Below are 27,730 nucleotides of genomic sequence, written 5' to 3'. Positions count from 1 at the left end.
TGACACGTGGGAGCAAATAACATGGGGAGTGGTAAAGGCTGTCACACACGTGTTCAGTAATTATTTTTATTTTTTTAATAATTCGATAACCGTAAGAGTTAAGACGCTAGTTTCTTAGAGAAATTAATTGTATTTGATCTAAAGAACCTTCCCTTAAAGTTAACGGAATTAAATAAAAACACGGTGTATATGTGGTTGTTGTACTCTTAGTTAGACGCTTTGTCGGGAGAGCGGTCGTGAGCGGAGGCCGCGGCTGCATATTTGCGATACTTGAAGTGGGGTCTTGCCACGTGTTTCAGGAAGTATAATCTGTGAGCAAAAACAGGATTTTTCATGTCCGTTGTTGGTACCATTCATATTTCATATCCATACTAATATTATAAATGGGAAAGTGTGTGTGTCTGTTTATTTGTCCGTCTTTCACGGCAAAACGGAGCGACGAAATGACATGGTTGATAGTTGAAGGGATGGAGAGTGACATAGGCTACTTTTTGTCTTTCTAAGGCAGGCTACTTAGTCGCTCCCGTGCAAATAAAAGAGACACGGCGATGTTTATAGTTACTCGCCCAACGGTGCTATCAAAATCGTCGTGTCTCTTTTAGCAATCTTTTGTTCGTTTTTATAGCCAATAGCTCATAGCTTACTAGCTCGCGATGGGACCAGTGCCTAATGCGAGCGAAGTCGCGGGGGGCAAAAGCTAGTTACATTTATAAATGGCAAAAATGCGAGTGTCTGTATGTTTGACCATCTTTTACGGCCAAACGGAGTGATGAATTGACACATTTTTTCACACACGGCATAGGCTGCTTGTAGTCTCTTTCTCCCCCCCCCCCACTTCCCTAAAATGGGAGTGAAAGTTTGTATGGAGCATTCCGCAAATTTCGAATTTAACGCGATCGAAGCCACGGGCAAAAGCTAGTAGGTACTTATAAGGTCCTATCCTATTGCGTTTTTAAAAAAAATCAAAAATCAAAATCAAAATTCTTATATTCTTACCTGCATATTTGTCTTTAAATTGTCTTTTTAGACTGCATATGACTCGAGGAGTTAAATGATAGATATAAAGCCTACCTTTGGAACACGAGGAGGCCAAATGTGACAGAAGAGAAGATGACGAAAGAATAAGGTCCATTGGCGTTCCTCACGACTGGGATTGTCATGCCAACGAGGAAGTTGCCGGCCCAGTTGTCTTCCAAAAGTCTTTACAAACCAAATATGAGCAAATATAAACTATGAAATAAAACTACGAACCTTTGGAATATGAAGAGGCCAAATGCGACAGAAGAGAAGTTGATGAAGGAAAAGGTCTAATGGCGTCCCTCACGACGGGCAACGTCATTCCTACGAGGAAGTTACAGGCTCAGTTGTCTTCCAAAAGTCTTTGCAAACCAAATATGAGCAATATGAAACAAAACTACTTACTTTTAGAACACGAAGAGGCCAAATGTGACAGAGGAGAAGATGATGAAGGAATAAGGTCCGATGGCGTCCCTCGGAGAACATCATTCTTACAAGGTTCTTGCCAGCTCAATTGTCTTCCAATTGTTTTTATTGACCAGATATAACAGAAGGTACTAAAACAGTAGATAAATATAGCTTACTTTTGGAACACGAAGAGGCCAAATGTGACAGAGAAGATGATGAAGGAAAAGGTCTAATGGCGTCCCTCACGACGGGCAACGTCATTCCTACGAGGAAGTTGCAGGCTCAGTTGTCTTCCAAAAGTCTTTGCAAACCAAATATGAGCTAATATGAAACAAAACTACTTACTTTTAGAACACGAAGAGGCCAAATGTGACAGAGGAGAAGATGATGAAGGAATAAGGTCCGATGGCGTCCCTCGGAGAACATCATTCTTACAAGGAACTTGTCAGCTCAATTGTCTTCCAACTGTTTTTATTGACCAGATAGAACAGAATAACTTCTGAAGCGGCCAAAGGTGACAGAGAAGATTATGAAGGAATAAGGTCCGATGCCGTCCCTCACGACGGGCAACGTCATTCCTACATAGAGTTGCCGGTCCAGTTGTCTTCCAAAAGACTATAAATCAAATATGGGCTAAAATATATAATAAAACTACGTACTTTTGGAACACGAAGAGGCCAAATGTGACAGAAGAGAAGATGATGAAGGAGTAAGGTCCAATGGCGTCCCTCACGACGGGGAAGGTCATGCCAACGAGGAAGTTGCCAGCCCAGTTGGCCAGCGAACCCCACGCCATACCAGCGCTGCGGGGCGGCACTTCAAACATTTCTGAAAAATAAACATAGTTTGTTAATTAAATTCAAACATTAATCCATAATATCAAATGTGTGTTTTTTTTAGTTTCAGTCATATATATATGCTTATTTATAATCTACTGCGACGGTTTCAACATCTCTGAACTACTTAAACGAGACACAGTTACTAATACAATACTGTGCAGCAAAATTGGAAAACAGTAGCTAATTCAATGGTTTTAATAGATACAAGTGTTGGAGGTGGCAAGATATTAGCAAAATATTATCTAGTTTAGTTATGATCCCTTCACACGATAAGAAGAAGAATAGCTACTTTACATACAATTCAATACTGTTTATACTTGGTGTAACATTCTTTAGGCAGATTTACTTGTTTTTTATCTTTCTTTTCAACTTGTTTTTTATTCTTTCTTCTACCTCTATCTAAGTCCTCTCTTTGCATCTCATCCCATCATAAGTTTCACTACTTTAATAACTATAACCTAACCACAAAATTAATATATTGAAAAACTCCCCGACCGCGACATAGTGGACCGATTTTCATGAAACATGGCCAAGAACACTCCTGACTAATTGAACTTTCAAACAAAAAAAACTAAATCTAAATCGGTTCATCCGTTCGGGAGCTACGATGCTACAGACAGACAGACACGTCAAACTTATAACACCACGTCGTTTTTGCGTCGGGGGTTACAAATGACACATGGTTACCTGAAGCAATGAAGTACGGGATGGGCCCAAGTCCGAAGCCATAAGCGAGCACGTACGCAAACACGGCTGCCATACACACGTACGGCATTCCTGCGATGGCGTCCTGAAATGACCATAAATAATCAATATTATAGGAAATTCGTACACTGACTGAGACCCAAAGATGTTCATAGCCCCGGTTGTGCAAGGGTTAAGTAAACGTCATAATTTCATCAAAGTTTGATTTAAAATAACATCTTCACTGGCGAGGCTGTGAAAGTCGTTGCAAACTTATCGTGGATTACCTATAGCTCAAGAAAGTTAGTGATGTGGGACACTCGACGAATGTTATACATATAAAAAACTTAAATACTACTCTTTCCTCTCATTTACTCAAAAGTTAACTGGAAGAAATCCCTCTATGGGATAAGTTCGCCTTTGTACTTCGCATCTCAATGTATGTACTACTACTAATAATACTACTACTACTAAATACATAGAAGACATATGGGGCCAGGAACAAACATTTTTGACACTAACAAATAAATGCCCCTATCGTGATTCGAACCCATGAGCCAGGAACTTAGCGGGCAGGGTCACTATCTACTAGGCCTATCTAAAAAACGGAATAAAATATGTTATTCATCAAGTGAAACAAATACTTGAATGGTGGCATAATTCTCTGGCTAATTTTGAGCCTTAGTAAAAACTCAAACACCTATGTGCTATTTCGTCAATATCATCGACCAAGATAATATTTACTTACTAAAACTTGATAGAGACCGCTAAACATATCGCTGCCGCTAACATAGAGCCTAGCAGCAACGGTCTTCACCCACATTTTGGCAGCAACTTTATCATCAGTAGGGCTGTACAGACATTGATAGCGCCTTAGCCTATGGTGGCGTATTAGAAGCCCCTTTTTTGGCTCGCTTTTTTGTTAAATATTATCGATCAGGATTAAAATTACTTACCAAAAACTTTATAGACACAGCTAACGCAGCTAAACATATAGCAGCAGCTAAAATGGATCCCAGTAAAAGCGGTCTTTGCCCGCACTTTGGCAGCAACTTTATCATCAGTAGGGCTGTACAGACATTGATAGCGCCACAGCCTATGGTGGCGTATTAGAAGCCCCTTTTTTGGCTCGCTTTTTTGTTAAATATTATCGATCAGGATTAAAATTACTTACCAAAAACTTTATAGACACAGCAAACGCAGCTAAACATATAGCAGCAGCTAAAATGGATCCCAGTAAAAGCGGTCTTCGCCCGCACTTTGGCAGCAACTTTATCATCAGTAGGGCTGTACAGACTTTGATAGCGCCATAGCCTATGGTGGCGTATTAGAAACCCTTTTTTTGGCTAGTTTTTTGTTAAATATTTTCGATCAGGATTAAAATTACTTACCAAAAACTTTATAGACACAGCTAACGCAGCTAAACATATAGCTGCAGCTAAAATAGATCCCAGTAATAGCGGTCTTCGTCCACATTTTGGCAGCAACTTTATCATCAGTACGGCTGTACAGACGTTGATAGCGCCACAGCCTATGGTGGCGTATTGTGAGCCTTTAGGCGATAGGCCGGCGCCTCTGAAGATTATGTCGGAATAGTAGAATACCTGAAAAGAATGATATAATTGATTATACCTACAACCCTAGTTGTATCTATACCCTAGTATAGATCGATTTAAATGAGGTAATTTATAGGTCCAAGCGTAAATGAGGACAAATATACTTCAAGAATAACATGACATATTTAATTTATGTCAGACATATTACTTTTCTTGTTAAAATATCCAATAAGTTATTTCATCGTACAAAAAACGTAAGACGTTTAAGCTGAAGACCCGGCTTCGATTTCGGCTCCCCGCCAGTGGACTTGATCGGTTTTCCTTTGGTTTATGGTACATATTTCAACGTATTTTGCAAGACCGGGGAAAATGGTACACGGGTCGGTCGACGGCGCCCCACCTACCAGTTGGCATTTTTATGGCAGAATTTGTACTTTATTTTTAAGAGTTTTAAGACGATGTGATTCATAATAAGTTTTACACAGCTTGTTCTGGAGCGTGTTCAGTGCAGGTGTACTCACAGCGTTGATCCCGCTGGTCTGCTGGCCAGCCTGCATGGCGCAGGTCAGCTGCAGCACCAGCTGCAGCCTCCTGCACACTTGCAGCATGCTGCACTGCTGGCTGAGAGCTGGAGCGTGTTCATTGCAGGTGTACTCACAGCGTTGATCCCGCTGGTCTGCTGGCCAGCCTGCATGGCGCAGGTCAGCTGCAACACCAGCTGCAGCCTCCTGCACACTTGCAGCATGCTGCACTGCTGGCTGAGAGCTGGAGCGTGTTCATTGCAGGTGTACTCACAGCGTTGATCCCGCTGGTCTGCTGGCCAGCCTGCATGGCGCAGGTCAGCTGCAACACCAGCTGCAGCCTCCTGCACACTCGCAACATGCTGCACTGCTGGCTGAGAGCTGGAGCGTGTTCAGTGCAGGTGTACTCACAGCGTTGATCCCGCTGGTCTGCTGGCCAGCCTGCATGGCGCAGGTCAGCAGCAGCACAGCTGCAGTCTCCTGCACACTCGCAGCATTCTGCACTACTGGCTGAGAGCTGGAGCGTGTTCAGTGCAGGTGTACTCACAGCGTTGACCCCGCTGGTCTGCTGGCCAGCCTGCATGGCGCAGGTCAGCAGCAACACCAGCTGCAGGCTCCTGCACACTCGCAGCATTCTGCACTACTGGCTGAGAGCTGGAGCGTGTTCAGTGCAGGTGTACTCACAGCGTTGACCCCGCTGGTCTGCTGGCCAGCCTGCATGGCGCAGGTCAGCAGCAGCACAGCTGCAGTCTCCTGCACACTCGCAGCATTCTGCACTACTGGCTGAGAGCTGGAGCGTGTTCAGTGCAGGTGTACTCACAGCGTTGACCCCGCTGGTCTGCTGGCCAGCCTGCATGGCGCAGGTCAGCAGCAACACCAGCTGCAGGCTCCTGCACACTCGCAGCATTCTGCACTACTGGCTGAGAGCTGGAGCGTGTTCAGTGCAGGTGTACTCACAGCGTTGACCCCGCTGGTCTGCTGGCCAGCCTGCATGGCGCAGGTCAGCAGCAACACCAGCTGCAGGCTCCTGCACACTCGCAACATGCTGCACTGCTGGCTGAGAGCTGGAGCGTGTTCAGTGCAGGTGTACTCACAGCGTTGATCCCGCTGGTCTGCTGGCCAGCCTGCATGGCGCAGGTCAGCAGCAGCACCAGCTGCAGCCGCGGTTCCTGCACCACTCGCAGCATGCTCCACTGCTGGCTGTGAGCTTCTTCTGCAGCTCTGGATTCTTCTCGCAGGAGTTCTATGTCTTCTGTGAGTATGCTGGGGGATACGGCGCGGAGACGGCTTAGCGCTGGAACAAAATTAAATCCAGGTTCAATCCAGGCAGACCGACTTCGGCGTTCATTCGAGATTTTGAATTTCGAACAAAACTTATAATTAATCGAAGATGGACTACTAGATATAAAACACCTTCATATAAATCTAACTATTTAACTAACCTTTTATGTGTGGGTGGACTATATTGGACTCAAAAACAGAGTGTCATATAAAGCAAATAATATCAGTCTGTGAAAAAAAATCGTGATATCCGAACCGCGTTGTCTTTGTCATGCGTCCAAAAGGTTAAGATAAAAAGAGCTCAAATTTTTCGTAAAACATATTTTAAACTTCAGTGGATATTATTGTCTATGATTAGTGATTACCAACACAGATGTCATATATACCATAGATCAAGCAAACGTATCTATTTAGCGTGTCAAATGAACTCAGTAAAATCCACTGAGTTGTCCGTCTTTAATCCGCAGTTTGCAGCTTTCGGGCGTCATTTTTTGTAAATTGAAGTCAACAAAAACATTAAAAATGCCTCGTTACGTGATTGCAACAACACAAAAATTATGAACACTCAAGGGCCTGAGACATATTTAAAATCACGGGCAAAAGTAACAACTTCAGTACAAAATCTGACACACTCGGCCGCCATACAAATAGATGAACTTGTTTCTTGTATCTAAATCTAATTCTGTGATTACCAATTTGTGATATTGTCTCAAATCAATATCACATTGGATTTGGTTACCGTGATAGTCACAGTTGATATAAAACTATTTTATACAAGTAGAAAATGACGACATTATTAAGTGTAGTAGCACGGATACAGCAAATTCCGCAGCCCCCGAGGAGATCTCCGATGGCCAAATGGACGACCAGGGCTGGGAGGTACCACGTAGCCGACACCAACGTCGCCGCCATCTCAGTACGTTAAATATAAAAGGATCCGCTGAAAATACTGAGATCCGAGGAGTGGAAATCATCAAATACCTCCATGGGTGTTATTTCAAAAAGGAGTCGACACCCGACGGCATTATAAAACACCTCAAAACCGTCTGTGATGACTCGAGGTACACAGCTGAACTCATACCATCGAAAAGGGACACCTATACATCTTTTAAAATAGGCATCCCATCTGCCATCTACGATAACTTCAAGGTCGCTTCGGCGTGGCCCCTTAACACCTGTATATCGGAATGGCGGCCCTTTCTCCGACCCCGGGAGCCCAAGTCTCCCAAAAACTAGGAAGCAGGACAGACCAACGCTCAGACAAAGTAACCCTACGGCAACAACAACAGAAACAAAAATAAATCAGATACATATTTTACACCAAAACATCAACAGGCTTGAAAATAAGACATTTAGACTCGAAAGTGAACTTCAAACGCAAACACCCGTCGACATAATCTGCCTCACAGAGCATTGGATGCAGTGTAATCAAATATCTTTAATCAACATATTTAACTACAACCTGAGAGCTCAATACTCAAGACAAACAAAAAAGGAGGTGGCGCATGCATATACGCCAAGTCGGACATAATTACAATAGAACGCAAGGAAATCGCTGATATGTCACTAGAGGCCCACTTTGAAGCTTGTGCAATTGAGTGTATTGGATTAGACCTCGTGATTGTGTGTGTTTATCGACCCCCAAACGGTGATGTACCCCTATACTTTTCTAAATTAAATGAACTGCTAAGCTTACAGGCTATTCAAAACTATAATGTCGTAATTGTAGGTGACATTAATATTGACTTGATGGCTAAATGTCCTAACAGTAAGCACCTTATTAACACTATCAAGCGATACAACTTTAGACAGCTTGTTGTTACACCTACAAGGGTAACGCATACGTCAAAAACATGTATAGATCACATATATACTAATGTACATCTAAGTAAAATTGAGAAAGTATTCTCAAAAGATATTAACCTATCTGATCATTTGAGTATTAATGTCATCATAAACATTCAAAACAGTGTACCTACTACGATGCATGCATTAAAAAGAACGTTCTCCAAACATAATATTGCTAATTTTATATTAAGCCTTGAGTTGTACGATTGGGACAATACACTTGCAAAAAATCAATGTCCTAACTATAGAACCACATCTGTAATAAACGTTATCAAACATTTTTATGATATTTATTTTCCTGTTAAGAAACAGCTGATAAAAAATACCTTTAGCACTTGGGTCAATGACCGCGTGCGTCAATTACGATATAATATACGTAAAACTAAAGTAAAATTATCAAAACAACCGGATGACAGCGAGTTATGTTTGAGCTTGTCTAGACTTGAAATAGCATACTGGGCAACACTACGAAGCGAGCGTAAGGACTATGTAAATAGCAAAATAGCGTGCTGTAAGGATGGCAATGTGAGTCGTACTATGTGGAATATTATATCCTCTGAGACATGCAAGCGCAGCAACAGCAGGAGCGGCCCGATCGACGTGCTCGTGAGCCGGGCGGCGGGCGACTGCGAGCGCTCGCGCGCCGCGGCCGCCGCCGACCAGCTGAACCACTACTACATTCAAGCAAATAGCATCGCTACACAACCGTGCGCTGATGATGCGCTTGCATATTTAGAACTATACTTGCCTTGTTTACCACCTACATTTGTTTTTGAACCGTTTACCTTAAACGATATGATCAATGCATGTAAAAAGGTAAAACGAAAACAATCAAAGGACATAAATGACATGTCAACGCATATCTTAGACCTTCTTCCACCTGTAGTAATATCATTGCTCCTTTTCTTGTTGAACGAGTGTATTAGCGCTGGCGTGTACCCTGACATCCTCAAGTTGGTGAAAGTGCAGCCTATTTACAAGGGGAAAGGAGAAATGCATTTACCAAAATGCTTCAGACCAATATCGCTCATTCCTGTGGTATCTAAAGTTTTTGAACGTTTATTAAGTGCAAGACTGATGCAGCACTTCACATCTAACAACCTTTTGAATAGGCAGCAGTACGCCTACCAGACCGGCCGGTCGACGAGGGATGCAGCCAGTGATGTGTTCACGCGGGTGATGACGCATCTCGAGGGCGGGCGACAGGTGGCAGCGATATTCTGCGACCTGTCGCGCGCTTTCGAAATGATCGATCATGCCCTGCTCCTAAAAAAATTAAATCGCTACGGCTTCGAAGGTAACTTCTTGATGGCACTAGCTTCTTTTTTGTGCAATAGACAACAGAGTACCACTGTTCTTGGTGAAAAATCAAATCTTGAGCCCATTGGAGACTGCTCAGTCCCCCAAGGGTCGGTAATGGGGAATTGCCTTTTTTTATCGTTAGTCAACGACATAACAACTGCTTGTTCCGAACCTGAATACATCATGTTTGCTGACGATACATGCATAATAGTTAACGCAGACAATTTTAATAACTTAAAAATCAAAGCCAACATTGTTATGCATAATATTGCACAATGGTTCTTATCTAACGGCATGAAATTGAACATTGACAAAACTAACATTATGCACTTCCAACTGCGTAAAAGTGATGAACATTCATTTAATATTGACGTAAATGACATTAACCTCCCTCAAGTTGATCAGGTGAAATATCTAGGCTTCACGATGGATTCAGGTTTGACATGGTCCCCTCATGTGGACGCACTTTGCGACAAGCTAGCATCTGCCTGTTTTGCCTTGTCCAGACTTGCCCCCACGCTGACACCTAACAATCTCAGGACTGCCTATTTTGGGTATTTTCACTCAATCCTCATCCAAGGTGTTGACCTATGGGGTACATCAGCGGACTGTGACAGACCATTTAAACTTTACCTATGTAACAAATTAAATTGTATACCTAGTACATCCATAAGATTTTTGACGATTCGAATCACAGTTTAAATTGATGATACGCTATATAATCCGTCAAAATAGTTTCATTTATAATCTTATACTTCTTCTGGTATTTTATTCAAACTCCTATGGATTGTTTCGAGTATGTTTCGAGTAGGGTGTGCAAACCGGTTAACCGAAAAACCGGTTACCCGAGACTTTTTGGCCTCTGTTAAAAACCGGTTTAAGTTGTTGTTATCTAATAGGTACTATTAGGTAACTGTAAGTTAAGTACCAACCACACCAGTAATACCACACCAGTCAATATTGAATACACAAAAAAATATTGTTCATATTATATTAGTCTCATACGCGCAATACTAGATTGTGTAACAAGGGAGCAAAATTAGATATTTACGGGGAGGCCTTTTTACATTACATCACGGATGTGGTAATTTATATGTTATAATTAGATATTATTTAAAACAAAAACGCACTTTCTACCACGTACCATTCAAGTAGGTACGTGTTTTTTTCTTAAATACTGACGAAATAGTATTTTCATAAAATGACTGAATAGATGGTTCCACAATATTTAAGTAGGTACCAAACTTTCGATATCTACCTAAATAAAAAACAATTATTTGGTTGCAATGTAATTAATGTCGTTACAGGTAAATCCTTATTGATTTTAATGCGCCATTATAGCTTTAAATCTCACTTTTACCTAACACTGCAAAAATATAAGTATAACAACCACTTACTTTTCTGGAATTCTAGGAATTGTGAAGAATGTTATATCCGCATTTTTAGAACTGTTCTCCATACATCCATAAACACTACAGTAACGAAATGTCCTCGGCACTGACGTCATTTTCACACACACGTCAACACAGCGCGCAAACGCGGCCCCGACTGTCCAACCCAATTCATCCCAGTTTCGCATGTTTTCGCTGCATGCGAGGGTAGTTTTTCGACACACCGCGCGGCGTGAAGTTTGTAAGAAGAGTTATTACTGCTTTATACTGTGGTGATAGTATGAAAGTACATCCGTTTATTACGACGCCGATTTTAACGACCAGCCGCTTTTTACGACACATTTTACACAGAATCCGTCCGTCAAGTCCGGTTGCAACGACGAGCGACAAAGTTTTTAGTTATACTAGTAAATTGAGGAAACAAAGCTAAGTACCGAGCACGGCCCCCTGTCTTGCCTACAACAAGTAGCAAGATTATATTGTGGCCATGTAAGTTTTTGGAGTATTGCTTTTAAAATTTTAACAATTTGTTCGCCTCGGGTCTAATCTTATAAGCTAAATAGAACCCAATTTGTATTTTTCGATTGCGTATAAACTAGCTTTACTTACAAATGATGAGCAGCACCCATACTAAAAAGGACTTTTCTAACTAAACAAGTCACAATAAAATAAGGAATTAATACTATGATAATAATAGCCTGTAAATAAAATCTATTGATTGAAATGTTTTAGTAATAGAGATGTAGATATTACTTTTAATTAAAAGAAATGAAATTCGTTTTGTACGACATCCGGTTAGTACGACGTAATATCAGCGGTCCCTTGAGCGTCGTTGTAACCGGAGTCTACCGTATATTTCAAACTATATTTTTTAAAAGAAAGGTAAAATGGAGATCTTGGTTTTCTTACATCAATTGCTTGTATTACTAGGGGCTCTGGAAGCTGTAGACCTTCGCGACATGCCTAGAAAACGCAAAACTGACGAATCACATTCAAACCCCACAAGCCTTTTTTAACAATTTCCGCATTTACCAAATTTCCAAAGATTGGATAAAAATGATCTTCATCGTGCAAGTAATACCTGCTACGATATCATCAACATCAGAATTCTTAAAGGTAATGGTAATTATTGCGTAGTACGGCCATTTACCAAAAATCCTCAAAACCGGTTAATAACCGGTTAACCGGTTTTGAAGGAACAGTCTCGGTTATTAACCGGTTTTTTAAGTTAACCGGTTTTTGCATACCCTAGTTTCGAGATATTTGACAGGACAGTTAGACACATTTTTCTTTACTTTACTGAGCACACGGATTTGTATTAGCAACATTTATTAAAATAAACCATTATATATTGTAAAATATACCATTTATTATTAAACCAGTTTGCGTTTTGTTACTAGCAATATTTTAAACCTGTATTTTAGGCTTACCTTTTAAAGCAGTTTCCTCTTTTCTCTTAACTACGTAAAGATATTTTGGACTTTCTGGCAGTATAAAAATAACCGGTATACAAATAATGACTAGCACAGCATAGGCGGCAAGGAGATATGGCCAATCGTTGACTCCACCTAAAAAAAAAAGAAAAAAATTAGTGATTACAGATTTATTGCGAAATGTTTTTCTTTCGTATTTTCTCGGAAACTCACGAATGTGTCATGCTATTTCAATCAGTCTCATTAAAAGAAGTATATATGTGAGTGTGTTTAGTAAAACGTCCCACGGTCGGTTACCATTGAGGCGAGATTTACTTGCATCTTTATATGAATAAACTGACAAAGCGGCTTTATAGCAATCGACAAAGTGGGACGTTTTCCCGTGCACACTCACATATACTAACGTTGGCCGAACTATCGCGACAGATACTAACGTTTCCGAGAAAGAAAAGTCAATCTATATTCGTTTCAGGATTCATTTAAAACATTATTAGAATACACCACTGAAATCAATCATCATCAAGACGCCCGGGTTTCAACCGCGTGAGTCGTGCATGGGACTCTTTAACTTTAAGTATGTGGGCGCCGAAGACGCCCGGTTTCAACCGCGTGAGTCGTGCATAGGACTCTTTAACTTTAAGTATGAGGGCGCCGAAGACGCCCGGTTTCAACCGCGTGAGTCGTGCATAGTACTCTTTAACTTTAAGTATGAGGGCGCCGAAGACGCCCCGGTTTCAACCGCGTGAGTCGTGCATAGTACTCTTTAACTTTAAGTATGAGGGCGCCGAGGACGCCCGGGTTTCAACCGCGTGAGTCGTGCATAGGACTCTTTAACTTTAAGTATGAGGGCGCCGAAGACGCCCGGGTTTCAACCGCGTGAGTCGTGCATAGGACTCTTTAACTTTAAGTATGAGGGCGCCGAAGACGCCCGGGTTTCAACCGCGTGAGTCGTGCATAGGACTCTTTAACTTTAAGTATGAGGGCGCCGAGGACGCCCGGGTTTCAACCGCGTGAGTCGTGCATAGCCCGACTCTTTAACTTTAAGTATGAGGGCGCCGAAGACGCCCGGGTTTCAACCGCGTGAGTCGTGCATAGGACTCTTTAACTTTAAGTATGAGGGCGCCGAAGACGCCCCGGTTTCAACCGCGTGAATCGTGCATAGGACTCTTTAACTTTAAGTATGAGGGCGCCGAGGACGCCCGGGTTTCAACCGCGTGAGTCGTGCATAGGACTCTTTAACTTTAAGTATGAGGGCGCCGAGGACGCCCGGGTTTCAACCGCGTGAGTCGTGCATAGGACTCTTTAACTTTAAGTATGAGGGCGCCGAAGACGCCCCGGTTTCAACCGCGTGAGTCGTGCATAGGACTCTTTAACTTTAAGTATGAGGGCGCCGAAGTCGAAGACGTCCGGCTTTGGACCGCGTGACTCGGGCTTCACACGACTCTTTAAATATGAGGCCGAAGACGCCCGGTGTTGGACAGTTTCAATGGAAAAAATCCAAGATGGCGCCTGTAATGTATGGGATATCGGTCCGACACCCGATATCGGATTGGATAATGTGAAAACTCACTTGGGTGGGTTAAAGAACTTACCCAAAATGACGTCAAGGCCCATGACCTGTCCCACTAGCACCCCGACGTTGACCCCCATGGGGCACACCACCCCCATCGCCCCCGCTAGGGCCAGGGGGGCCAACTCCGCTAAGTACATTGGCACAATGCTCGTGGTTAGTCCTGAAATTAATGTCACATTACTAACAAGAGTAAATCGAGTTAAATAAATCGCGAATGCTAAAGGAGATGATTTTAATCATTAATAGGGCAGGGGGCATATATTTACCACCTTAGTTTAGACTTTATTTGACAATTTGACAGAATTCTGACTAATTTCCGAAATTCTTCTGCCCTATTATGGGTTAACCCTTAACCCTTAAATGCATGATTTTTTTCTTTTAACTAGAAATTAATAATGTGATAGACAATGGTTTTCTGACTCTAGGAAAAATAATAAAAAAATATTTAACATCGATTTTAATACTAAATCAGTGTTAGAAGTAAAATAGGCTAAATCTTACTTATATAAATATATGATTACTAGTAAAATTTATAAGAAAACTTTTACTACTATTAAAAAGGTACACTATTTGAGAAACCCCTATGATAAAATGATTAAACATAAAATAGTTACTAACTCTGAAAAAATCTGCCTGAATCATGTACTAAAAATCACCATCATCCAGTTTTTTCACACTTTTCCGCCATTTTTTCTTAAATGGTTGGAAATAATGTTTTTATTTAGTAATTGAGATGTAGGATCTAAGAAAAATAAATAAAAAAGTCCAGCTTATATTTTGGCTATAAACTAGCCAAAATATACATACATACATACAAAATATACAAAATATACATACATTGTAGCCAAATGGCAACAATATGCATTTAAGGGTTAAATGCATTATGTTGCCATTTGGCTACTGACTTTTGTATTTATTTTCCCTAGGTCCTACATCTAAATAACTCAATAAAAACTTATTTCCAACCAAAAATAAATAATCGTGCATTTAAGGGTTAATCTTTTTCGTGAAAATTTGTGACTCCTATTCGAGTTCAAAATTTTATTATTTTTATTCTGAATTCCAGAAGGAGAAGGTCATTCTTAAGTCCCTTATACAAATTTTATATTTTATAAACACACTAGCACACTAAATGTACTATTGCACGCAGGCGGAGCGGGGGTTATAAAAAAAATATTCTACAGAGGGAGGTATGAAATTGAAATTTCTAGTACCCTGTTTAGTCTACCCCATTTTTTTATCTTTTTACATACCTATTTTTATATTGCAAGTGTGATGTAAAACATTGTAACTGAGGGCGTAAGAATATTGTAAACTCGATTTAAACTATTTTTTGTATATGTACATAACTTACCGGCAGAAAGACCCACGATGAGTCTGCCCAATATGAGCAACTCCACTGAGTTTGCGACCTGGCATGTTAGAAATAGGACTGCGCCAACCACCGAAATCACAGTCGTTAGAAGTGTTGCTTTCCGCCTGAAATTTCAATGTTATTATTATTATTTTACATTTTATCTGTTGCTGAAAGGATTGTCATTAATAAAATCAAAAAGGCATACAATAACAGACATGTGCTACATTCAAATTACGCAAAAAATAAACTAGAAATTTGAAACTATTTATAATCTGTAAGTACACAGAAAAATGTGATATGCCTTCCCTCGATTCCTAACGGCCCAGCCACGACATTGGTCTAAGCGCGACAGCGGTGAGCGGCGGCCATACATTGGAGCGAGACACAGCGATGGGACTTTCATTCGCACGTATAGCTGCCGCTCACCGCAGTCGCGCATAGACCAATGTCGTGGCCAAGCCGTAAGGCGTTTAAGAACTGAGGGAAGGCATGGAAAAATCGGCACGCATCCAGCAGGCCTTCGTGGCTAAGTTATTTATAGCTGCTCCAGCAAAGCAGGTTCGAGTCCTGCCGGAGGTGTGAATTTTTCCATTTTTTCTTTAAATAATAAATACACTGCCAACCTGCCAAACTTGTCACACTCCCTTATGAAACCTAGTTGATCAGATCAAAGAGGGTCAAGTATTATAGAGAGTTACTGTCAAAGTAAAATATGTAATCACAGAGCATAGACTGCCATCTCTCGACACAAGCTTAAAACTTTTAAACCTCGGTTTTGACAATTTGGCCAATATTCCATTCAATTCAATTCAATGATTTATTCATAAAATTTACATTTTATACGTCAATTATTCTTATACATATTCTCAGCTTGATATGTGTTAAAATGTCAAATATAAATATTAGCGCCATCTAGCCGAGCGTCCCCCAAAGGTATAACGCCATCTAGGCCACCATACCTTTTTCTATATGGTTCTGAGGTACATTTTTTTCTTAGACTGTAGCTGTCCAGACGGAGTTACATATTATGTCTTTGATCAGATTTATGTCTAGGCCCACTGCTCATTCAGTTAAAAAGATCCTAACCTTCCAAGTTTGTCAGCCAAAGAAGCTCCGAGAATAGATCCCACGCATCCACCTACTATAAATATGGCGACTACGGAAGACCAGAGCACGTTCATCCAACTCTTCGTAACAACCACATCGTAATGGTCAATCACGCTCTCGTTTACGAAGTTTTGGATGATCTGGAAAGTAAAATAGTTATATGACAGACGTTGCGAGATGTGTGTAGGTTAAAACAAAATCATAACATAGGCAATCAACATCAATAGGCTAGTTTTCTACTAGTCAAATCAGCTTCTTTTTAAGAACTGTTAAAACGATTTGCTAATATGGAATTACTATGAAATACTGAGGAGTGACGTCACGGTCAATTCATTTACTTTTATATCTTTCTCTTTGACTTATTATATATAAATTATGTTTAAACATAACTATTGTCTATATTTTTCTTCTAATTATGTGGTTCTTTACTTCGTGCGCTGCATAAAATATTTTTCCTCTCACTAGCTCGGAAACACGTGTTTTGTCCTTTAATACCAGCGGGTAAAAACGCATTTTATCCACTAGTGGGTAAAGTAATTTGACCTTGAATAAAGTCAAATTAACTGCTTTAAAATTGAAAAAAGTAGGTGAATCTAGTAATAAAGATGATTTACCAGCAGTGGAACTACTGGAAGCAGTGATAAACGCATATTTTGCGTTGCAGTTTCCTCGCTATAGTGAGGGGAAAAGTTTTGTGTTACACTCGGGTGCAAATGTATTTTACTTCTCGTGTGTTAAAAAAACTCGCAAGTTCAGGATTCTATTCTCGAACCACTCGCTTCGCTCGTGGTTCAACTGTAAAATCCTTTCACTTGCTCGTTTTTCAATTCCACACTCGGCGTTAAAATACAACTTTGCCCCCTTGTATAACAAATAACTATTATTTTAAGTATAGGAAACTAGCCCATACTATGGGTTGAATAGCTTTTCCACAACATTTTTGCCTTTTTACATAACTCGATCATGTTTTACGACCATGTGATTCTGAAGAATACACATTGACAGAAAAAAGGATTAATAATGACCATATTAAGTATAATCAGATTAAGACTAAGAGGTCTACGTCTTCCCACGATCAGTTACTAGTAGTCAATAAAACTAATACCTCCATCTATTCGAGACTAACATTTATGGCATATTGAAAAAGTATGGTGCAACTTACGATTTTTGTATCACAATTTTTGAAATGTACATATCAATTTTCGAATCTTTATGTGATTCTCACTTCACTCCGTGCACTGAGCACACAGCAGTGAACAATCATGCCTGACGAAGATCACCGACCGAATGATTCGAAACATATCGCCAATAATAATAATTTAATTAAATGCAGTGTTAGAAGTATAGGTATATATAATTACTATTTTATGTAACTGTCCAATCTGTCCATATATCTTCCTGCAGCTGTTTTGTTACTTTATTAAATTTTCATAATATAAAAAAAATCGAAGCGATGTCCTAATAATATGATACGTTAGTAAGCGATTCGAACATTTTTAGAAACAATCAACCTTTATAACATTGATAATAATAGCGGTGGTTTATTCCCTGACCCCTATATGACAGGTTAACCTAGTTTAGGGCTCAGGACACTATTCCGAGGCTATATTTACATTAACTCCATTATGCATATGTACTTTTAGCAATAACATACATTTCATGTAATAAGCTGACATTTTGATACACATCAAACGTGAGCTGCTGAGCCTCCATTTTTCAATCTTTAAAATATATTCCACGAGAGTTAAACTTTTATAACAATAGACTTACCGCAGCGGGTGTATTGATGACACTAATATTGTAGCCGACGGGGAGAGAACAGCCTAAAGTAGTAGCGACACCAGCTAGTACTAAGTAGAAGGACCATCCACCCTTGTACGCGCTGCTGTTGGTCAGCTGTTGATGCTCGTTTGTGGGCTGTAACCACATTGAGAAAAGGTAGAATTAATAACAGAAGACTAACATTATATTCATAGGTTTCAGGTCAGAGAATCAGGTTTAAACGACCCGCTGTCTTAAAATACTACGAGTGAGTAGATCGACTCTTGTCCACTTTTAATCAAAACTATATCTTAAGACGGCTGGGTTTTACGGCGGCACTAAGCTGTGTTTTCTTTCTTTGTAGCTAGGCCAACGGTACTTGTGTAAATACCAACGTTGGGTCATCCTGTTCTGTGGCGACGCAGCACCGAAAACTAGAATTAACTACAACTAAACGCAACGTATCTACCACACATTATATGAGCTCGCTCATATTACTCACAAGCATATTCTATCATCTAAGAGCGCATATAGCAGAGGCGGCAGACATAATATCCGCAGCTGCAGGCAAAGCAGCTCGGAAGACTAAAATCGATCACAACTAACCGCAAAACGCAATGCTAGCTGACTATCCCAGTGACAGCACGCCCATATTACTTACAAACATATTCTATCGTCTAAGAGCGCATATAGCAGAGGCGGCGGCCATAATATCGGCAGCTGCAGGCAACGCGGCTCCGAAGACTAAAATCGGCCACACCCAGCCGCAATGCCAGCTGCTTATCACACCGTATGTGAGCGCGGCGCACGCCGCCCCGTGGCAACCGATAGCTGATATGTTGTTCAGGAAATGTAAAAGCAACCAACTGACTTTCGATGGGACTTATCTGATCTTCGGTGGAACTAACAGACCATCGGTGGACTTAACTGATCATCGGTGAAACTTAACTGATCTTCGGTGCAACGTTTTGTACATAGAGGGGTGAGTGGTCAAACCCGATAAACCTAAATTAAAAAACAAATTTGCTCAACTTATTGGGTTTCATCAAATGACCAGTTAGCAAAATTTAAGATATGAATCATATTTTTCTTTTAATTCAATGTAATTTGTATATGTAGGTATATTGAGTGAGCGTAATTTGTAACTTCCAAGTTGTTAATGAAAAAAAAACATCACCACTTTATTGTTATTTAGTACAAAAACAGTATGATTGGGTAGTAAATAATATATTAGGATGAGAGACATAAGCAGAATGACTTGAAGATTGAAGTTAAACCATTCGAGAAACAACACACATGCACAATTCAATAACAATTAATACATTAGGTAATTAGGGTTAAACCCCATACGTCAATCTAAACAATAGGTGATATAAATACATAAGAGTATATGCGTAGACATTGAGAGCTGACACTTGAGACGCGCACTTGACTAATATACAGTGCAAGTACAGATGTAGTGCATAATCGTATTTTCTCGGAAACTTTCGTATTTTGTCGTGCTAGTTCGGTCAACGTTAGAGCAATTACGCACTAAAATCCGTAAAAATAATAGTTATTTGTTTTACAAGGGGGCAAAGTAGTTGTTTAACCGCACGTGCCAATATTGATACCCGAGCAAGCGAAAGATTCCAATATTAAATTTCAAAAAGTGGAATCTTGAGCGTTGCGAGGGTTTCAAGGCACGAAGGTTAAACAAACTTTGCCACCGAGTGAAACACAAAAATTTTCACCACACCTACACGAACAAAATATTAAGTATAAAACATCAAATTAAATCAAATTTATCAATTTATTCAATATTTATGATTCAAAATCATCATTCATAGGTGAATTCTACCAGCCAGTTAAGACATCAAGTTAAAATTTGTATGAAGTTACTTTGCACTCTTGTGGATAAAATGCAATTTTGCTATCTGTTTTCGAATAGCAAACTAAGCCTTTAACAGTTGGTGTGGTGTAAAGGATTTTATTTTCACGGTTGTGTATATAGTCAACCAATTGGAACCCTAGGCCACTGTAGAACTATGTCATAGTGACGTTATAAATCAGGGTGCGTAGCCGAATGGCACAAACACTCACGAAACGCTCACGAAACGAAACGCTCGTAGATATCTATCTCTATCGCTCGTGCGTATTGGCGCGACAGAGCCAGACTACCTTTCGCGGCGTTTCGTTTTCGTTTCGCATCGCAGAAATGCCATTCGGCTACGGCACCAGATAGCAAGAAATCGCTTACTGCTTATCATATTTTAACATGGTTGTAGAGTGGCCTAGCCTAGGATTCCAATTGGTTGACTGTACCTAGTGGGTAAAGTACCATACAAATAGATCTACGGCTATGACGGATCTTATTTGCACGGATTGGGATGGATTTGGGTCGGATGTTGTGTGAAACCGCTCTACGTCTCAGCCACGACATTGGTCTAAGCGCGACAGCGGTGAGCGGCGGCCATACATTGGAGCGAGACACAGCGATGGGACTTTTCATTCGCACGTATGGCCGCCGCTCACCGCTGTCTCGCTTAGACCAATGTCGTGGCTGGGCCGTTAGTAGGTATTGTACTTACACTGACTGAAATATAAGTCGTTCGTAAGTTTACGTGAAAATACGAAGCAAAAACATTACTGAATCTGTAACAAGTCGTCCCCTGCCTGCTAACCGGTCACATCTCAAAATTGTTGATTTTTTGAGATTTTTGCAGATTCGCGGGTTCAGAATCATTAAATTACGTCATTAATTCAGAAAAAATAAAAATGTATCCTGTAAAGCCTTTTTAGAAGATGCATAAGGCCACACCTTCACAAAAATTGTCAACTTTTCTGCTCATTTCAAATCGCGATTTCTCGAAAAAATGTTTTTGAGACGTGGCCGTTTAGTAGGCACGAACGGGGCGAAGTGGACATATTCAGTACAGTTCAAAGGTGACTATAGTATAGATTGACGTATAGAAGATATGAAAGTTATTGACAAAGGATACAGATCATAGAGACAGTGGGTGAGAACATAGTAAGGCCGAGTATGAAGGTAGTCAGTTCAATCAGAACGAGCACTATGGACGCGGCGTATGCTGCGACCAACCTGCAACATGCAAAACTTCTTGGCTTTACGTTTTCACGAACATACGTGCGAAGGGATAGATTCCATGGAGGTTTCCCTTCTATAGGGATATTTTAGAGAATTTTAAGTGTCGCTTTCGGTACGGGTAAGATGAAAGCCAAAAAGCCGTCCGCATATTACGTCAGGTCATGGTTTTTTTAACACTATCCCCCTTACGCTGTGACGTAATATGTAGATGACTCCTAATAGGATGTTAAAAGTTGACAAGTAGGTTTGCTGGGACGTAACGGAAGCGTTCAGAATCAGGCACAGCTATAAGTTAGCATGCTCTCATCGCGCCCCGCTCACGTCACGCTCTCAAAACGCTCATGTGTGGTGGAGGCTTAAATGAGTCTTAGGTATAGGTTATCGCGGGCTTGGTGGCCGCAATTTTATAATAACATCAATTGCTGTAAAGTTATTGTTTATTGAGTTAGAAGCATTTTTTTACCGGTACATGTGCGATTCATGCTCGATAAAAAAACACATATTTTCAAATATTTTGTAAACAGTTACATTTATGACTATTGTTATTTATAAACAATTATAGTAGGTTTAATAAGCTTTCAAATGACACCTCGCACGAACAGATTGGTGCTATAGGACTCGAGATGTGAATCAATGATGGTCGGTCGCCATCTTTCCCCCCTTTTTCTCGGCCCGTCCCCCCCTCCTTAAACTAAAACAGGTCAATTCGTAATCTGGAGAGAACGAGGAACACATCCATAACTGTTTTAGGTATTTAGAAGAGATGTCGACGAAAATCGTGAAGGAGACGACTTTTGGCCAAATTGGCTCTAGACTACATTAACTGCAATTACTATGGGAACATGCAGTAATTATCCTTACGGATAAACGTTATAAAAAATTACAGAGCTTTGGTATTTTTTGTAAAATCTCCGTAAACGCAGACATTTAAATAATAAAATATACATACATTTAATAAAACAAAGCCACCATGACTACACATGGAAATACGTTCAGCATGCATGCAAGTAAAAACGATGAAAGTGGACATAAGCGGAACTTTGATCGTTTCTGCCGTGGCGTATGTTCTGTTGATGTGTTTGTATACTTAAGATTATAATATCTAAGCTTCTGACTTATAATTGTAAATAAATACAATGCGAAAAGTGTACATGTTATATACTTCAGGTAACATGTTAATGTAAATTCTAAGTTAAAATAGGCAAATCAAAAGTAATAGGCCTGTGGACGAGTGCCGAGTAGGCACTAAGGACTCAGCCAATGCCACTCCATCGCAACTCTACCTAATCGGTACATGCAACCAAGGTATAAAGAACTATGTCATGCCAGAAAGACTGATAAGCAATTTTCTAGCGCACACAGCCGACTTGAACTAATTTCATATCAATTAATTGGGTATTCGCATAAATTGGAGCAATGCAACAAGACGCAATGTTGTAAGCGACATTGTTATCTGTGACCTATGCAACTAGGCAATCTAGATTGATGGCCATCCATTATCAGTTTATATTTGATTTAAAGCAGACTTATTCCAATGAATTTATGCCATTTAATAAATACAGTGGAATGTCATAATGTTTTCTCTTCGAGGAACGTAAAAATGCGATCACGCTCTTTCGCTCTAAAACAAATAAGATCGTATCGTATCTGATGTTTGAATGAAATTAATGAATTTAAAAAAATTTTAAAATCTCTAGATTCTTTAGGCATGCTCGTATCGTACTCTATTTTCTAGTTTTTGAGACATATAATACTTCGCATATAATAAGCGAAGCGCAATCGCTTGGCTCGTCTTGGCCCCCAGATTACATACATACTGAAGAAAGTCTTCCGTTTTTCAGTTAACTATCAAATTTATAGCAGCTTAATTTTGGTCTGTCTCTGCCAGTGTTCTGACTGTTCTGAGTACGTATTTAGCGGAATGTTTACTAATATTACCGGAAACAGGAAACCCAATTAAGACGTAACTAGAAACTGTGATACCTACATAATTATACATCGTATTACCTCTGTTTTGTAAATATACAGCAATCTACTTTATTAAGTTAACAAATTGTATCTAACGAATTAATATGTGTGCCCACTGCCCAATCACTTTAGACTACGCAACTACCTGCCTACTGCGAAACCAGTATGTCTCAACCAATAATGTACTTTTTAGATAGACCTCTGTAATGTACATGCAAGAAACTGACGGTATAAGTAACGCACTGGCATTACAAACTCCTCTTTTTCTTTTCTTCAAAATGATAGAGTTAGTACAAAAAAGACAGCGCTTCCTACAAAACGGGGCACACCCAAGGCACACCGTAAGTAAAGTGTGCGTAGCCGAATGTACAAACGCTCACGATATTATCTCTTTTGTAGCTATCTATCTCTATCGCTCTTGCGTTATGACGAGACAGAGCCAGACTACAGTTCTGCGGCGTTTCGGTGACGTTTCGCGTCGCAGAAATTCCATTCGGCTACGGGGCCTGGTTCAAACAGCAGTGCAACAAACAGGTGCGATTACAGGTCGATCGATCGAATACCGCAACGTTTTGCAAATCACATGCGATTTTCGGTCACGTTTAGGGAGGAAAAAATACACAAACCTCGTACTACACTCACGAAATTGCATTTTTCACTAATATAATCGACGTTTTCACTATTCCCTTACCCTCAAACGGCAACTGTTCAAACAGCTCAAAGCAGTGCAATACAATTTAAATTGCTAATACTCAGACAACTATTTATATTCGCAAAACATTAGCATAAACATTAAGAAATACGCAATATAAACCGGATTTTCCACATCCAAATTCACTATAAATAAATACGTGTATAACTAGAAACATACCGTTTTCTCATTATGTTCACGAATCATTTCACTCGATCGGAAAAGAAAAAACAAAATAGAACACGACTGTCCGCGCCGGTTGACGATAAATAATGCATTTAAAACCAGTTGAGATTATGTACCTAATGGCTAACAACTCCAAACTGATCATAGGTAGTCGACTTACCTTGACCTCTACTTAGGTGTTTATTTAAAAAAAACAAAAACACGAACACATTATATAAATTCAAATAACATACTTCACTCCATTCACTCGATGACGTAGAAGCCGTAGAACCCATAAATTTGTCGGCGCGAGTCTTAAAATACAACACGTTTTCGCGCCGAAACTTTGTTTTTAAATACCAAAGACAATTAATGAATGAATGGTGTTTTTAAACTTCTTTACACGATATTTCCGGCCGGAACTTTCTTATATAAATACCAAAAAGAATGAACGAATGAAGTATTAAAATTCCCGCCAAAACCCAAGTTTTTTTTTCAAGGGCAAAGGGTAAGCACAAAAATCCAACGGCACGTGAAGGGAGTTCACGTGCAGCAATATTACCGTCGGGGTCGGCTGACTGCCCGCACTACCGTCTTTACGCTGCGTGTTCGCCATAATACCTCGTGTTTTGTAAACTCTTCGGCAGGTATCAACTATAATCGGATACAGCCAGTTTTCCTCTGATCGCGCTAATAAGGGTCACTTCTCTTCTGTAATATTTAATTATTACAGGAAAAATAAGGAGAAGACCGATTTGTAGAGCAACTACATTAACAATGCTGTGTTCAGGATAAGGAAAAAATTACTCAAGTAAAGACTGCTTATCAGTATAAGTAATTGTAATATTGATATTTCAAAATAAATTAACTGTCCATAAGCTTAGCAAGGCCACAAGAAATGGAAAAATTAAAAATTTGGAAGAAGCTAAGGGTTATCTCTCAAAAGGGTTCTGAAATATTTTTTCTGAATATGTTTTGTTAATGTTACATATTAATATTTTTTGTTTTGTTACCCAGAAAGCAACGTTTTTAGTGTTATTTATTTATTCATCTACAGTGGCTACTGTAAGTTGCCTACAGTATGCAACTTTGCAACTGCACATAGTGTGAAAAGAATCACCTTTAACCCTTAATTTGGCAGAGACTCTGGTGACATAAATTTTCCGATTTTACTTAATATATTGAATAACAGGTGTTTTTAAAGCGTCCGAAAAATATTTAAAAAAATCTAGATTTATTAGTTTTGGAAAAAATATGTCCGCCACAGCGGACTCTGCCAAATATTGGGATAAATTAATATGTCCGCTGAGGCGGACACTGCCAAACATACGGTCATTTAAAATAAACAAGTATTTCTTAACATATATTTATTTTAAAAATTAACAAATATAATAATTTTGTATGAAAATCAAACTGACACATATTTATAGTCAAATATCATTATTTTAACTTTTTCCGACTTTTTGGCCAGGTTGCACAGGCCGTGATCACGACAGACTGATGTGACAGTGATGTCCCAGCAAAATGTCGTCGAAGATGTAAACAACACAAAACTACCCGAAATTAATTATATCAATGTTCGGGGCAGACAAAGAAATTATAAATTTTGATCTACCCGGTTTTCTTTAATGTTTATTGCCCCTCGCGCGACATGTAACATTCACAATATCCGCGCACTACGTATACCTAAAAGTGCCAAAATTTTAACTGCTTGGTCCAGCACCACACGCTGTTGGATTAAATAAAAAATCTAAGCATAAAAGCAGGCCACCAAAACAAGAAAATCAAAATAATAAACAAAACAATATAATAATTTGTTACAACACGTGTCACCGCAACATTGGCATAGTCCGCCACGGCGGACAAATCGTATTTAGTATATATTTGGCACTGTCCGGTGCGGCGGACAACTTGTTTAGATGATGATTATGAGTATTAGAAATTGAGAAATAAATTGAAAACATAACCACTTGCAACTATTATGTAATATATTTTATTATTTATACAACAGAAATACCCTGTTCTTACAAAAACCAAAAGAAAAACGCATAAATATTTTGCTAAAAACAGTTGACTTCTGATGCGGTGCCATCTTGACGAGTAACTGTCAAACGAGTGTTGACAGTGGTCAAATAGTATTTTTATACAAAGCATGTATCATAAAAGAGTCTCTTTCCATATGTTAAATTAAATAAAATTCTACCTAAAAAGCGAAATATTTTTTTATCACCTGTCCGTCCCACCGGACTTTGCCAAATTAAGGGTTAAAGTCTACTAGTTCTGTCATCAACATCATAGTTGGATTATTTTTAGCATAAACAAAATAGTAAAATCAGACCAAAATAACTGTGTTTATATTAGAAATTTAATGAGATACAGTGACAACCCTAGTCACAAACACATACCCACACTCCGATACAAACTGGTTTAAACTGGTAATACTACGGAGTATGGTGCACTTATGCAATATTATGCATCATATGCATGTTTACAATTCTTATTCAGGATAATGACCCTATATTCATAATAGAATAGAAAGAAGTCATGCTAAGCAATGCTATTAGAAAGAAAATCTAATTAAAAATATTTTTTATGTATGGGTTTATTTGCCTAAAATTAAATTGTTGAATTGAAAAGACAATACTAAAAATTGAATCTTATACAATTGGATTTAAATATTATGTTTCCAAACATTATATTTAAATAGTTTTTTTTTATCTACCTCTGAAATGAATTTAATTGCCACTAGAATGGCAGTAATACTCCTACCTAAAAATACTATTAGGCTACTTTTTATGAACCATAAAGGCATTTTTTTTCTGTATCATGGTTCCAAACAATGTTGTCCGATGACAAAGCAAAACATTATGACTCACTTAAGGACAACAACACAACTACAAATTAATCCTTTATAAACAAGACTATGCCTACTTACTTACATATAAATAAACACTAAGATAATCTTTGTTTTCACTAAATGAGTTAATTAAAGATAACATAAATGCATAAAGTAAATAAACATAAATAATCAGTTTATTCACTGATTATTATAATAACCATACATTATGAGATAAGTCAACGGTCAAAAGCGTGTATGTAGTGTATGATAAGAAAAAGTTCACTTGATATTATGCCCCAATTATTACGTGAACAGATAGTATATTCTATTAACCGCATAGAGGTCAATAACCTCTGCACCCTGAGAAATTTCAATGTCACTACTGCAGTAAAATGCTTCTTCGAATTGTATGACTATATACATATTATGTAAAGTTATTTGGTTTTTTATCTATTTGGTCTACTCACCGACTGTGATAGGTTTCGAAATAGTTTTGGTGATACTGGCTCGGTAAACAGTGCTGTACGCTCTGCTGGCTCTCCCATATCAAGGAAACTAGCACACAAAGGTGGCCTATTAGTGTCAGAAAACGTGCTGGAATCAAAGTTTCAGCGCCTCTCATGCCGCGCCAGTTACAAACTAAGTGTAAAAAAAAGCTTATTAAGTACAATGCGCGCGTGCGAAAAAATTCAAAGCTCACAATTTGCAGTGCGTTTGGTTTGTTCAGTTTGTTGTCAGTGTCAACTGTCAAAATCGCGATGGCAACGAATAGTGACGCACCGTACACGTATTCCGGTCCTAAAACGTAGTGATTCAATGATTCAATGTATAGGTCCAGTGAGTCCTTTAAATTTTGGGAAATATTGCCCAATTTGAAAACAGTCATCATCATCATCATCAG

At 39.4% G+C, this 27,730-nt stretch overlaps 1 protein-coding gene across 6 annotated transcripts; it reads right to left on the bottom strand.

The window, feature by feature from the left end:
* Positions 1-70: 70 nt before the first annotated feature.
* LOC125228332 (solute carrier family 2, facilitated glucose transporter member 3-like) lies at positions 71-27,730 on the bottom strand. 6 transcript variants are annotated; one of them, XM_048132854.1, is made up of 13 exons: positions 27,297-27,502; positions 21,060-21,160; positions 18,740-18,909; positions 18,088-18,234; positions 16,297-16,457; positions 15,208-15,332; positions 13,873-14,013; positions 12,278-12,415; positions 6,120-6,319; positions 4,340-4,552; positions 2,952-3,054; positions 2,085-2,253; positions 71-309 (listed from the first exon to the last, which is right to left on the bottom strand). In XM_048132854.1, the coding sequence occupies exons 3-13, from the start codon at positions 18,743-18,745 to the stop codon at positions 207-209; spliced, it is 1,506 nt and encodes a 501-aa protein (XP_047988811.1). In that variant the 5' UTR covers positions 18,746-18,909; positions 21,060-21,160; positions 27,297-27,502; the 3' UTR covers positions 71-206. The 6 variants fall into 6 exon arrangements, with proteins under 6 accessions (XP_047988811.1, XP_047988807.1, XP_047988808.1 ...); XM_048132850.1 differs by lacking the exons at positions 18,740-18,909; positions 21,060-21,160; positions 27,297-27,502 and adding an exon at positions 27,530-27,730; XM_048132851.1 differs by lacking the exons at positions 18,740-18,909; positions 21,060-21,160 and having other exon boundaries at positions 27,297-27,523.

The sequence above is a fragment of the Leguminivora glycinivorella genome, chromosome 7 (genome assembly GCF_023078275.1).
Source record: "Leguminivora glycinivorella isolate SPB_JAAS2020 chromosome 7, LegGlyc_1.1, whole genome shotgun sequence".
Taxonomy (NCBI): domain Eukaryota; kingdom Metazoa; phylum Arthropoda; class Insecta; order Lepidoptera; family Tortricidae; genus Leguminivora; species Leguminivora glycinivorella.
The sequence above is the reverse complement of the archived record's forward strand: the minus strand, read 5'-3'. Positions and strand labels throughout refer to the sequence as shown.